Raw genomic sequence first — 12,725 nt, 5'->3', positions numbered from 1 at the left:
GGTCCCCGGGGATGCTGTCACAAGACAGCTGAGGGCCCTGCCTGTCCTGGGGGCACAATCGGGCTGTGACCACTTAGCACCAGCGAGGCTGGCAGGAGGCTGATCAGGCTGGCGGGAGGGGCTGTGATTCTGGCGCCTGTGCCCCACGTGCCGGGCATAGAGATGCAATCCCAGCCTCGCTGTGGACGCCCCAGCGTGAGACTCAAAGGTCTCTGCAGCATCAGGAGTTAATTTTTTGAACGTCAAAGCCAGCTTTTGGTGTTCGATCCACTCCCCAATCTTCAGCAGCAGGCCTGGGCTGATGGCGTCAGGCTGATGGCGTGGTGTCGAAAGGTGAGGCGAAGGGCTGGATGAGGAGGGCCGGGGAGGGGACCAGGCCAGGGAAGACACAGCTGCTGTCCACAGCTCCCGTGTGCCTGCCCTCCTGGTCGCAGCCTGGACCACTGGTCCAAACACAGCACCGGCACCGCACAGCTGCAGCGCCCTGCTGGCAGCTCAGCTCCTGGCCCGGGTTCTCGCAGCTAACTGGGTAAAGTCTAGTTCTCAGCTGCCCGGCAGAATCCCAGTCTCATCTTTGGTATAGTCCGAGGGGGCCAGACTCCCTTCCAGATAGCCGGTATGACCAGAGCCCTTGTTTCTCTAGCAAACACACGCACACTTGTGCACACTCCACACTCTTTCTACGGGGACTGAGCATCACAGTTCACTCACTTGAGCAGGTTCTAGGATATGAGACTTCCGGTTTGAAAACTGGGAAATGGTCGGGCTCACACCTGCAATCCCAATACTTTGGGAGGCCGAGGCAGGAGCATCATTTGAGCCCAAGAGTTCAAGACCAGCCTAGGCAACATGAAGAGACCCTGTCTCAACAAAAAATGTAAACATTTGCCAGGTGTGGTGGCATGTGCCTGTGGTCCCAGCTACTCAGGAAGCTGAGGTGGGAGGATCACCGGAGCCCAGGAAGTTAAGGTTACAGTGAGCTGTGATCACACCACTGCACTCCAGCCAGGTGACACAGCAAGACTCCATCTAAAATAAAATAAAATGAATAAAGCTGGGAGAACCAAGCTGGTCACTTGGACCCAGTCACATACACTTTCAGACATGTGGTCAGGCACACACAGAATAACCACTGCACTGACGCTGTGGCCGCAGTCACCACCAGAAGCAGAGCATGGGGACAGGTGACCACAAAGGAGCTTCCTGCCTGCCCAAGGCCACGCTCCTCAAACAGAAGCTGGGCGCCAGGTGTGCCTGGACAGATGGCAAGCCACATGGACCCGGGGATAGCCAGACGGGATGCTGGGCCCCTAGGTAGCTGCTGAGCACTGCTGGGGGACAGTGGCTGGCTGGGACATTGGGACTGGGGGTCTCACTCACCTGTGACAACTGTCTTCACTCAAAAAGAGGTGCCTTCTGCAGAGGTGACACCCCCACCCCATCAAAAGCCTCCCCAGGTAACTTTGTGCAGGCTAAATGGTCATTTCCACAAGCATATGGCTCCCAGGGACTCTGGGCTGGGGCCACTACAGTGGGTCTCGGTGGGCCGGGGAGGAAGTGCTGAGCCCTGGAGGGCAGGAACCCGGGCCCTGAGCAAGCGGCCTTGGTCCTGACACCTCGTCATTTCTAATGAGCAGGGTCCCTCCGCCTCCCTGCTGGATCCGATCTCCTCTCCGCAGCAGCTCTCTGGTCCAAACCACTTCCTCCTTTCCATTTCTGTCACCCAGGTTCGGCGTGTGTGGCTGGGAAGGGCCTGGCTGCGGCCCCCTGCCTGCGTGCAAGACACTCACCGGCCACCTCATCAGCCTGGCGGGGTCTTCTCCGTCTCGCCTCCCGGGCACCACAGCTGTTCTGAGCTGCCAATGCAGCTCTGTCTCCAGGCACCCTAGCTGGGGTTGGGCCTGGGGTGGCAAGGAGGGGATCTATCTCGCCCCTGCATCTTGTTCTGGTGACGGTGCAGCATGGGGAAGCTGAGTTATTAAAGCCAATCTGTGAAGAGTCAGGCTCCGGGCGATTTCCACTGGAAACCAGTGCTCAGCTCAGGGGATGCCACCCCCATGGGGCAGCCATCTCTAAGGACACCAGACCCTCTTCAGCCCAGCCAGAGCAAGGTGGCTAGGAGGAATGCCTGGGTCACTGGAGGGGCCACATCTGAGGGTCAGTGGACTGGGACCCCCGGGTCCCCACTGCTGGTGGGACCACCAGGTGCTGGGCTCAGAAGCTGGAAGGCCCAGTGGCTAGCTCACCAGCAGCAGCACAGACCCACAGGGGTCCCCAGGCACCAGTGTGCTACCCCGAAGGCCCATGGCTACTGCCTGTGATGGGCTCGCCGGCTCCATCACCCACCAGATTCCCGGGTCCCACACCAGAGGTCAGGGCAGAGGTGGCTGTGGGGTCAGCATCGCCACCTGCAGCCAGGCTGAGGGAGCCCGTAAGGGAGGGAGACGTCTGCCCCCAGGCAGGAGCTGCCAGCAGGAGATGCAGCTGTAAGGCAGGAGGACCGCTGCCTTGGTGTGGGCTTCAAGGAGGTCCTGAGGCAAAGTCAGGTGGGCGGCAGAAGGGCAAGGGAGCAGCCCTGAAGCCTCCACCCCAAGAAGAGCCTGGCTTGGCAACAGACCCATCGACCCTACGCTCTGCCTCCCCGAACCCACGGCCACAGGGCAAGGAGCCCGGGCTGGCCCACTGCAGCCTGGTACGCACCCCACTCCCAGCCCCGGGAGCAAGGCTCCTCAGTGCACACAAGCGCACATGCGCACGCACACCTCCAGGGACACTGAAGAAGTGAAAGACGGCTGTGCCCGCTAGGAGTCCAGTTTCCCTGGCAGCAAGAAGAAAAGATGCTGTGAAATTCCCCTGAGTGAAAACGCCAGAGAGAAAACTCGAGGTACAGCTGAATCAAAAGGGAAAATTCTCAGCCTGCGGCTCCTTAAAGGTCAAGGAGGCTGGAGGAGTTTTCTGATAATCCCCTCTCCACCGCGCTCAGGAGGGTCAGGCTCCTGGCAGGCCAGGATGGCCATGAGCAAGTGGGAGCTCCGTGCCCTTCTCAGGAGCACAAGCTCTGAGACCCTCAGCTCCTGCATCTGCATGGGGGACTGAGCATGTCCAAGGTAAATGAAGGCAGGAGGGCGCGAGCAGAGAGATGCCAGAGGAAACAGCCAGAGATGAGACCCTGGGGGAACTGCATCCTGCCCAGCGCAATGGAGGATTGTCAGACCACTGCGGGTCACAGGCAGGTCAAGGTTACAGTCAAAACAAGCAATTCTCCACCCCACTGCTCTTGGAGGCTTTACCTGGGCGCAGGACGACGCCCCTCCTGACAAGCGGAGCTGGAGGGAACCTGAGGACCCTCTCCCCTAGGCCTAAGCAGAGACCTCTGCGGCTGCCAGGTACCGTCACTGGCCCCCCCGCAGCATTCCTCAAAAGGGCCTTTCTCTAGCCGCCCTAGAACACGCGTGCAAGCAGCTGGTCACACCCCATCAGCTCACGACATCCCCGGGAGTCCCTACAGCCGCGGGACTCACTGCTTCCCCATCTGGCTTCCCTGCTGCAGTGAGAGCCAGAGATCCTGCTTCTGGCAGTGGCCCACAGCCCCTGCAGCCCCCAGCCACCGCCTGCAGGGTCTCTGACGGGTTGGGGCAACAGGGCACCTGAAGCCTCGGCCAAGCCCCAGCCCAGCCCATGGCTGCACAGGACTGCACAGTGGGCACTGTGGGCTGGGGCCCTCGAGGGGTGACAGTCGCTCCACTCTCCTCTTTGGGGTACACAGCACAATCCGAATGGCCCAGAAGTGCCCTGGGGCCAGCAACTCCCCTAGGGCTGGCAGAGGCCCGACGTTCTCCTACCCTAGCCTGCAACTCTCTTCAAGGGGCCGTGTGGCGTGTGACGCCACTGGCAGTGCGGTGCCCAGCCTCAAGGGGATGTGTGTTTGGTGCCTGGCCCAGGCAGCGCAGGAGGGTGAGCACTGCAGGAAGGGGCTGCCACAGTGCAGGTGGGGAAGGGGAGGCCTGCAGGGAGCAGCGCGGGGTCGGCCGTGGAGGGTCAGCTCAGCTGAATCACCCCACCCTGGGACCAGGTTCCAGAAAAGTCTTTCTTTTTTTTGAGATGGAGTCTTACTCTGTTGCCCAGGCTGGAGTGCAGTGGCTCCATCTCAGCTCACTGCAAGCTCTGCCTCCCAGGTTCAAGCCATTCTCCTAGCTCAGCCTCCCAAGTAGCTGAGATTACAGGCGCCCACCACCATACCCCGCTATTTTTTTTTTTTAAGTAGAGACAGGGTTTCACCACATTGGCCAGGCTGGTCTCGAACTCCTGAGCTCAGGCAATCCGCCCGCCTCGACCTCCCAAAGTGCTGGGATTACAGGCGTGAGGCACTGTGCCCGGCCCCAGGAGAGTCTTGATCCAGGGCAAGGAGTGCAGCCCGAGACAGTGGGTTCTACGGGGCATGGCCTTCGGGACACCAACCCCAGGCCACCTCCAACCCCAGGAAGACGCAGGATCGGGTGGAAAGCTCGGACCCTCTCCACAGGCAGCCCAGCGGGGGAGATGCAGGGGCTGGGTCTGGCTTCATAGAGATTTTGAGGCGTTCTGTCACTCCAGATATCCTCAGCCCCACTGCCTGTGAGCAGCACAGAACGCCGGCCCTTTGAAGCACATTTCTGTCTGTTACCGACACCAGGCTGTTCACGTCACTTTGACACAAATCAAGCTACCAAAGTAGCAACAGACCCAGAAAGGTTTAATCAAATGCTCTAAACCTGAGTACGTCGACACTTCTTTTAAAATGACACTGGAATACTCTGAAATGGTTGCAATTCAGCAGCTGCAGAGGCAAGCAAAGCGGTGTAATCAGGGAGACAGCCAGCCAGATGGGGCGTGGCCTCGGTGATCTGTCTGGGAGGCCCACCTACCCCCAGGGCCTGAGGAGGGGAGGAAAGTGCCTCCCGAAGGCCTAATTAGCTTCCTGAACCCCAGCCCAGGGACCAGAGGTCAGGCACCTTTCCCAGGTACCTCCTCCCCACCCACTCCAAGTTGGAAGGGCAGCCGGGAGGGGGAGTCAGCTTCCACAACACACAGTAAGGATCTGAGAGCCACTCTGTGCCAGGCCCCGATTAGGAGTTGGGACACGGGGTGACCAGGGCCACCACCATCTGCTGGAAAGGGCCGATGGCATGCAGTAGACCTTGGCTAAGGCTGGGATCCCCGGGTCTATGTCTGCCCTAAGGACAGGCTTGGGTGCTGTGGGAACACCTGGGCCCTGCCTCAGCCCTGGGGAGAGAGCAGGGAAGGGGCGCCACGTGCTAAGTGGGCTGAGCTGACTGTGGGGCAAGGAGGGAGCTCTGGGGGCGTTGGAGAAAGGCCCTGCAGATCAAGCCCACATTGTGGCACCTCTCAGGCCCCTTCTGCCAGGCCACACTTGGACAGCATGGGGCCTCACCCCTTCCCAGGCAGAAATCAAGACCAAGGTCACGGTGCTTCCAGAATTTCCCTTCCCAGAACTGCTGCATAATCAACGCTGCCCTTGCCGCCGGCTGTCTCCCCTGAGCGATCTCCCACATCGGGTCATAGGGAAGCGTGAACAGGAGGTGACAGCTGGACACCTGAGGCACCAGGCAAGGTGGGGGGTGGGGGGTAGTAAGGGGCAGTCGGGAAGGGGTGAGGAATGCCCTCAGTGGCTTCATCCTGAACGAACCAGCTCAGGAGGGGCCCTTGGCTCCTGGTGCATCCCTGTTAGTCCCTCTGACAGCCTGTGGCCAGGTCCCTGCAACCTGCAGGGAGCCACTGTCCCCTCCTCCTGCGGAGACCCACCCGACCAGTCAGCAGGGACCCCTGGCATCTGACCTACTACAGCCCCAGCCACAGGGCCTACCCCAGCCCAGGCTCTGGCGACCACCAGCAACTACCAGGGCCCCTCACAGGAGATGGAGCCACTGGTGCTGCTCTGGTGCTGATGTCCTCATGTCTGACTCTTTGGCCGGTCCCCCACATCCAACATCCCTGACCCCCTGCTTCTCTCTGTGGCTGCCAATGGGCCTCACTGGCTGCTTGCCACCTGCTGCCTGGCACAGACTCTGCGCAGGGCAGACAGTCCCTCCAGAGGCACAAACCTGGCCACGCCTTGGGCACTCCACCACTCACGCGCCCCTGGGAGGTCTCCCTTCACCCCAAGTCACAGGGGGTCCTCTACAGGACCTCCTCGTCGGGCTCCACCTGCACTCGGGATGCCAGTGAGGGTACACACGGCTTGCCCCTTCCTGCTCTTTGTGCTTTGGTAAAGGAAGAGGCAGAGCATTCTCCCCTGCTTACAGCCCCAACCCAGGGAAGGGCCAGGCAGTGCGGTGCTCCCGAGCCCTCCAGGCAGAAGCTCTGCCCTCCTCCGGAGCCAGGATGGCCTGGGAAGAGTCCAGGAGCGAGCGCAGCCCCGGGAAGGGCGGGAGCGCCACCTAGTGGCCTTTGGAGGACAGCGCAGGGAAGCCCTGCAACATACCCAGTAGGGTTTCCAGTAACCAGCGAAGCCAGCGACATAGGAGCGTGCGCGCGCGCACACACACACACACACACACACAGTCACATGCACGCGCACTCACGCACACACCGCACAGCCTCGCTGCGGACGTGCACAGGGAGCCAGGAGACGATCCTGGAACTCAGCCCACCGCAGCAGCACGGTGGCTACGCTGATACCTCCTGGGAAAGGGCATGTCCACTGAGCTCCACATGTGGCTGCGGTACCCTGCCCAGCCCTCCTGCCTGCAGGGCCTGGCCCAGACGTGCCAGGGCAGAGGCTGCGAGGGAGCGGCTGCAGGGTCATCCTGGCCAGGCCCCTTCTGGGCAGTGCAGACGGTGACCCTTCACTAGGAATTGTTACCACTCAGCCGTGAGGCAGCACAGCCTGGCAATCAGGGGGCTCTAGACCTTGCTCCTGGCCTTGGGGACACCTGGGGCCACTCACAGCTCAATGGGAGGCACTCGGGTGCAGAGCACAAGCACTGGCAGGCTGGGAGCTTTGGCTCTGGGGATGCACATCCCCCTCCACAAAGCTAGTGGGTGACCCCGGGCGGTCCGGAAAACCTCCAGCTCTCACACCCCGACCTTTGCCGGCCTCACTCTGCCACCACACCCAGCCACCTACCCAAGATCCACCCCGTCCTGAGGGGCTCCGGGCTGGCAGGCCACAGACACTCACCAGGACTTGGGCTCCCCGAAGTGCAGGTAGTTGATGCTGTACAGGTCCATGTCCTCGGTGTGCCAGGCGAAGGTGGTCTTCCACATACCGAAGTACAGGTAGGGCGTGTTCACGCCCTCGATGATGGTGCCGCACTCGCGCTCCACCATGTCCAGGATGGTGCGGAGGCTGCCGATGTTCCACTGGGCCACGTCCTGCAGGGCAGCAGAGCAGCATCGGCAACCACCCGGCCACCCCCAGCGCCTGCAAGGCCCAGGGGGTTGCTGCCCACCTTGGCCCACCCCAGTGCCTGAGGCCCCCAGGGCTGGTCACACCCTACAGACTTCTGCATGCTCGCTTTCTCTGTGTGAGACTCTCACCCAGGCGGGAATGCAGTGGCACGATCAGTGTTCGCTGCAGCCTTGACTGCCCCGGCTCAGGTGATCCTCCCACCTCAGTCTCCTGAGTACCTGGGACTACAGGTGCAGAATACCATGCCTGGCTAATATTTAGTTTTTTTAGTTTTTTCTTTTTTGTAGAGATGAGGTCTCACTCTGTTGCCCAGGCTGGTCTCAAACTCTTGGGCTCAAGTATCCCTCCCACCTTGGCCCCTTTAAGTGCTGGGGTTGCAAGCATGAGCCACCATACCCAGCCTAGACACCTTTTCTGAAGGGCTTAATGCCAGCCTGGCCCTTCCAGGAAAGGCCCCAGCACACATGCCAATGTGCAGCAGGCGGGCAGGGCCTGCCAGACCCCACTGAGCCCCGTGCTTCCTGCTGGGTGGGGCCTCACGTCGAGACCTGCAGTTTGCTTGTGCATAATTAACGTGCCTCTAAGTCAATGACACGGAATGAGAAAAGCAGTCACCACATGGGGCTAACCCAGCAATGATACTGGAGCTGAGGCTCAGTGACAGCCTTGCCACAGCTTCAGACCGAGGGGACGAAGAAAGCTTTCAGAACCGGGCAAACAAGACAAACACCCACCCACCAGGCACATCTATTCTTAATGCCACAAGCAAACAAACCCCGTCCAGTCCTAAGAGCTCATAAAATACACATTAGTCACTGCAGTCTCCAGAGAGGCTCATGGCCTGCCGAGAGGCTGAGAGGAATCTAGACACGCTTGGGAACCTGAGCTCCTCTCGAAGCTGGAATCCACCCTACACCAGCTGTTCCTGTGCCAGCCGGACTGACCCTGGGACTTGGCAGGACCAGTGGTTCCTTTGCAAGGTGAGCCCTGGCAGGAGCCCAGAGAGACACGGAGAGAGGTGGAGAGGGAGGCAGTGAGGAGACCCCAAGCAGAGGAGGGAGGCCCCAGGCCCAGGCTGATCTGGGTGAGAATTCATCCTGGGACCAGATCAAGTCGCTTCTCTGCTCTGGGCTCAGTTTCCCCAGATGTAAAATGAGGCTGGTGCATTGGTCAGGTGTGCCAAATACGTGCCAAGGAAGCCCCGAAGCTTCCTCTGGAGCCTGTGGCGGGTTGGCCTGGGCCCGCACAGCCTGTGTGTGGCTGCAGAGTCAGGCAACCCAGAGGCTCTCCTGCACTGGGCTCTGAGGCTGGACTTTCACTCAAAAACAGTCAGGCGGGATCCGGAACAGAAAGACAAGCCCCAGACCAAAAAGAAAAACTTGCAAGACACAACTGATAACCGAAACACACAGCAAACTCTCACAATTCAACCAGAAGACAACCAACAGCCCAGTTCAAAAGCTGCAGAAAAAAATGGCCAGGTGCGGTGGCTCATGCCTGTAATCCCAGCACCTTGGGAGGCCAAGGCAGGAGGATTACTTGAGCCCAGGAGTTTGAGACTGGCCTAATCAACATGGTGAAATCTTCTCTCTAATAAAAATATAGAAGTTAGCCAGGTGTGGTGGCGGGCGCCTGTAATCCCAACTACTCGGGAGGCGGAGGCAGGAGAATCACTTGAACTCGGGAGGCGGAGGTTGCAGTGAGCCGAGATCGCGCCACTGCACTCCAGCCTGGGGACAGAGCAAGACTGCGTCTCAAAAACAAAAACACACCAACACACAAGAAATGTTCACGGCCACACTGTTCATAACAAGCAGAGAGAGAACACAAGGCACATGTCCATCAGCACACGAACCGACAAATACAACGTAGTGTGCAGTGGACACCTCTGCCCCCAAAATCCAAAATCCACAATGCGCCAAGGTCCAAAACGTCCTGAGTAAGGGCAGGACGCCACAAGTGAACACTCCGCAGCTGACTTCATGTGGCCCGTCACAGTTAAGACACGGCCAAAACTTCGTTTCACGCACAAAAGTCTAAAACCTGCATGTGTAAAGTATGTATGAAACGCAGACTTTCATGCGGCTTGGCCCGCAACCCACTAAATCTCATGTCAAACTGCAGGTCCCAATGCTGCAGTCGGGCCGGGTGCGAGGTGGCCGGATCATGGGGGCGGATTTCTCATGAAGGGGTTAGCACCATCCCCCTGCTGCTGTTCTCACAATAGCGAGTTCTCGCGAGACCTGGCTGTTTGAAACCACCCGGCACCGCCCCCACTCTCTCCTCCTGCTCCTGCTGTATGAGACAACTGAATCAGCCTCTCCTTCGCCTTCCGCCGCGACTCCGGAGGCCTCCCCAGCCGTGTTTCCTGCAGAGCCGACAGAACCATGAACCAATTAAAACTCCTCGCTACTCACTACCCAGCCATAGGTCTTTCTTTTCTTTGCCTTTCCTTCTTTCCAGAGACAGAGTCTTGCTTTGTCGCCCGGGCTGGAGTGCAGTGGCCAGACTCGTCTCAAACTCCTGACCTCAAGTAATCCACCCGCCTTGGCCTCCCAAAGCGCTGGGATTACAGGTGTGAGCCGCCATGCCCAGCTGTGGTGTTAGTAATCTTTTTTCTTTTCTTCTGGAGTCTTGCTCTGTCATCCAGGCTGGAGGGTAGTGGAGCAATCTCGGCTCACTGCAACCTCCGCCTCCAGGGTTCAAACGATTCTCCGGCCTCAGCCTCCAGAGTAGCTGAGATTACAGGCGTGCGCCACCACGCCCGGCTCATTTTTTGCATTTTTAGTAGAGACAGGGTTTCACCATGTTAGCCAGGATCGTCTTAATCTCCTGACCTCACCATCTACCTGTCTTGGCCTCCCAAAGTGCTGGGATTACAGGCGTGAGCCACCGCGCCTGGACTCTTTTTCTTTTTTGAGACGGTGTTTTGCTCTTGTCACCAGGCTAGAGTGCAGTGGTGCCATCTCAGCTCACTGCAACCTCTGCCTCCAGGGTTCAAGTGACTCTCCTGCCTCAGCCTCCCGAGTGGCTACAGGCATGCACCACCACACCCAGCTAATTTTTTGTGTTTTTAGTAGAAATGGGGTTTCGCTATGTTGGGCAGGCTGGTCTCAAACTCCTGTCCTCAGGTGATCCAGCTGCCTCGGCCTCCCACCGTGCTGGGATCACAGGTGTGAGCCACCACGCCCAGCCTTGAGTACTTCTTTACAGCAATGCAGCAACAAACGACTATAGACTTGGTCCCATCTTCAGGATCTCTCAGTATGTATGTGGGAATATTCCAAAAAAAAAAAACATTTGAAATACCCGGGACTCATGTATTTCGGGTAAGAGATATTCAACCTGTATATCCCTGCAGTGGAGTACTACCCAACCATGAAGAGGAATGGGGCGCTGACACAGGCCAGAGTGGGGATGAACCTTGAGGGAGTCACACTTGGTGAGGGAAAGCAGACAGGAAAGGCCACGCAGCATGTGATCCCGTTTCTATGCAATGTCCAGGACAGGCCCATCCAGAGACAGGAAGAGGATGTGTGGGTGCCAGCCTGGGGGTGACAGGGAGAGCAGGGACAGGGTTTCCTTTCGCAGCTATGGAATGTTCCAGAACTGACAGTGGTGACTGCCGCGCGCCTCTGAAGGGTGTACTGACACCCATGGAACTACACTTTGTAAACGGGTGAATTGAGGGGCACAGGCACGACGTCTGAAGGGTGCCATTTAAAACAGGCACAGATCCGTAAACAAAAGGTCCTGCCTAACACAAACACCCTCAAACGCTACGTGGACAACACCGGCCGCGAGCCAGGCGGGCTGACTGCACTCACACCAGCACGCAGCCTTGGGCCCTCAGGTCCCTGGGCGTGAATGCCCCCCGGGCAGCGGCATGTCACAGCGTGGGTGGCAAAGCCACACCTGGGATGCTGGGGCTGCCAGGAGTCCCTGATGCAGACCTGCGCACACCAGGAGCGCCGTCCGGGCTGCGGTGGAGGCCAGGGCGGGAAGTGACCAGTGTGCGGGCACAGTGGCTGCCCCTCCCACAGACGGCCCTGGCTCTGGACTGGGCACAGAGCGTCTGACCATGGGCACACGTCCCAGCTCTGGGCTTCGGTGTCCCCACCTAAAGCAGGCAGGCTGCTGACGCTGACCGCCCCCTGCCCACGATGCCAATGCCTATTCCTGCTCCTGCCCAGTGGCCAGTGAGATGGCTCGTCATGTCTGCAGGGATCAAAGGGGCTCCAAGGCTCCTAGAAAGCCAGGGGTTTTCTGTCAGTCACCGGGAAGACCTCCCTCATGGCCACAGATCGGGGGCAAGGCTGTGATCCTGGTTGGATGGAGCACTGGCCTCCCGCTACTTCAGCAGCTTCCAGAAGGCGCCAAGGACAAGGGCGGAAAGTGGGCCTGAAACCGGATAGAATGGGGAGGCCCAGTCCTGAACTCGGGCTGCTCAAGAGGGCCGCTCCAAGCCTCAGCTGTCTGACGTGGGAAACGGGCGGCCTGGGAGGCTGGGTCCCTCTGACTCAGCCGGAGGGCTTCAAAGCAAGCAGGGAAGCAGGGACAGCCAGCCACTGCTCAGGGCCTGGGTTGCAAGCCCCACCAGAGCAGAGGCAGCTCCAGGAGGCAGCTCCCTGTTAATCTACCGCTGGACCCTCTGCTGGCTTCTGGTGCCAAATCCACTCTCCTTCGAGCAAGGACTCTGGGAAGTGCAAGGCCTGGGGTGGCCAAGCCCCTGTGGGAACCGTGTGTGCCCTGGGACAGGAGGGAACAGGACGTGGCCGAGGCTGCTGCACCTGCCTGCGCTCCCCCGGCACACAGCTGCTCCCCTCCAGCTGAACCAGGTGCGGGGTGGCCACACGTGTAGATGGGACCGGCCTGCCACACCAGGACTGCAGCTGTGCACTCTGAGGCTGAATGCTCCCCGAGGAGGCCAGGCCGTGTGCCCTCCACAAGCCTGCCGTCCACTGTGGAGTTGGGGGAAAGTGGGCACCATCCTGGGAGGACAGCTGCACACCCCATGTCCTATTCTATTACTGGAAAACTGAGGCCCAGGAAGGAGGTGGTGGGGCCGGGAGCAAAGCTGGCGGATGCCTGGGCCTTATGCCTGGCTCCACTGAGCGGAGTCCTCAGCTTCTCCAAGAGAGGCTTACTGAACAGAATCCTCTGTGTGAGAAACCGGCATCCTCGGCTCAGACAGCAAGCCGAGTCCCGCGCAGGCCACAGCGCAGCCAGGCTAAACTACACGGGGCAGGGCAAGCTGGCCACAGCCTCAGGACAAGTCAGCCTCCCGACGCTGCTGTACACACGTCCGCCACGC

The 12,725-nt window shown here is 59.6% G+C and overlaps 1 protein-coding gene across 13 annotated transcripts in view; it reads right to left on the bottom strand.

Annotated features, from left to right (window-relative positions):
• The window catches only part of KDM4B (lysine demethylase 4B), a 181,158-nt gene that overhangs the window by 91,936 nt on the left and 76,497 nt on the right, over positions 1-12,725 (bottom strand). For all 13 annotated transcript variants that reach the window (XM_054249397.2, XM_054249398.2, XM_078361605.1 and 10 more), the window contains one exon: positions 7,181-7,374. In XM_054249397.2, the coding sequence (XP_054105372.2) occupies positions 7,181-7,374 (194 nt within the window). The remainder of the gene's footprint in view (positions 1-7,180; positions 7,375-12,725) is intronic.

This window comes from Callithrix jacchus, chromosome 22 (assembly GCF_049354715.1).
Source record: "Callithrix jacchus isolate 240 chromosome 22, calJac240_pri, whole genome shotgun sequence".
Taxonomy (NCBI): Eukaryota; Metazoa; Chordata; class Mammalia; order Primates; family Cebidae; genus Callithrix; species Callithrix jacchus.
This window is presented reverse-complemented; position numbering and strand designations above follow the sequence as displayed.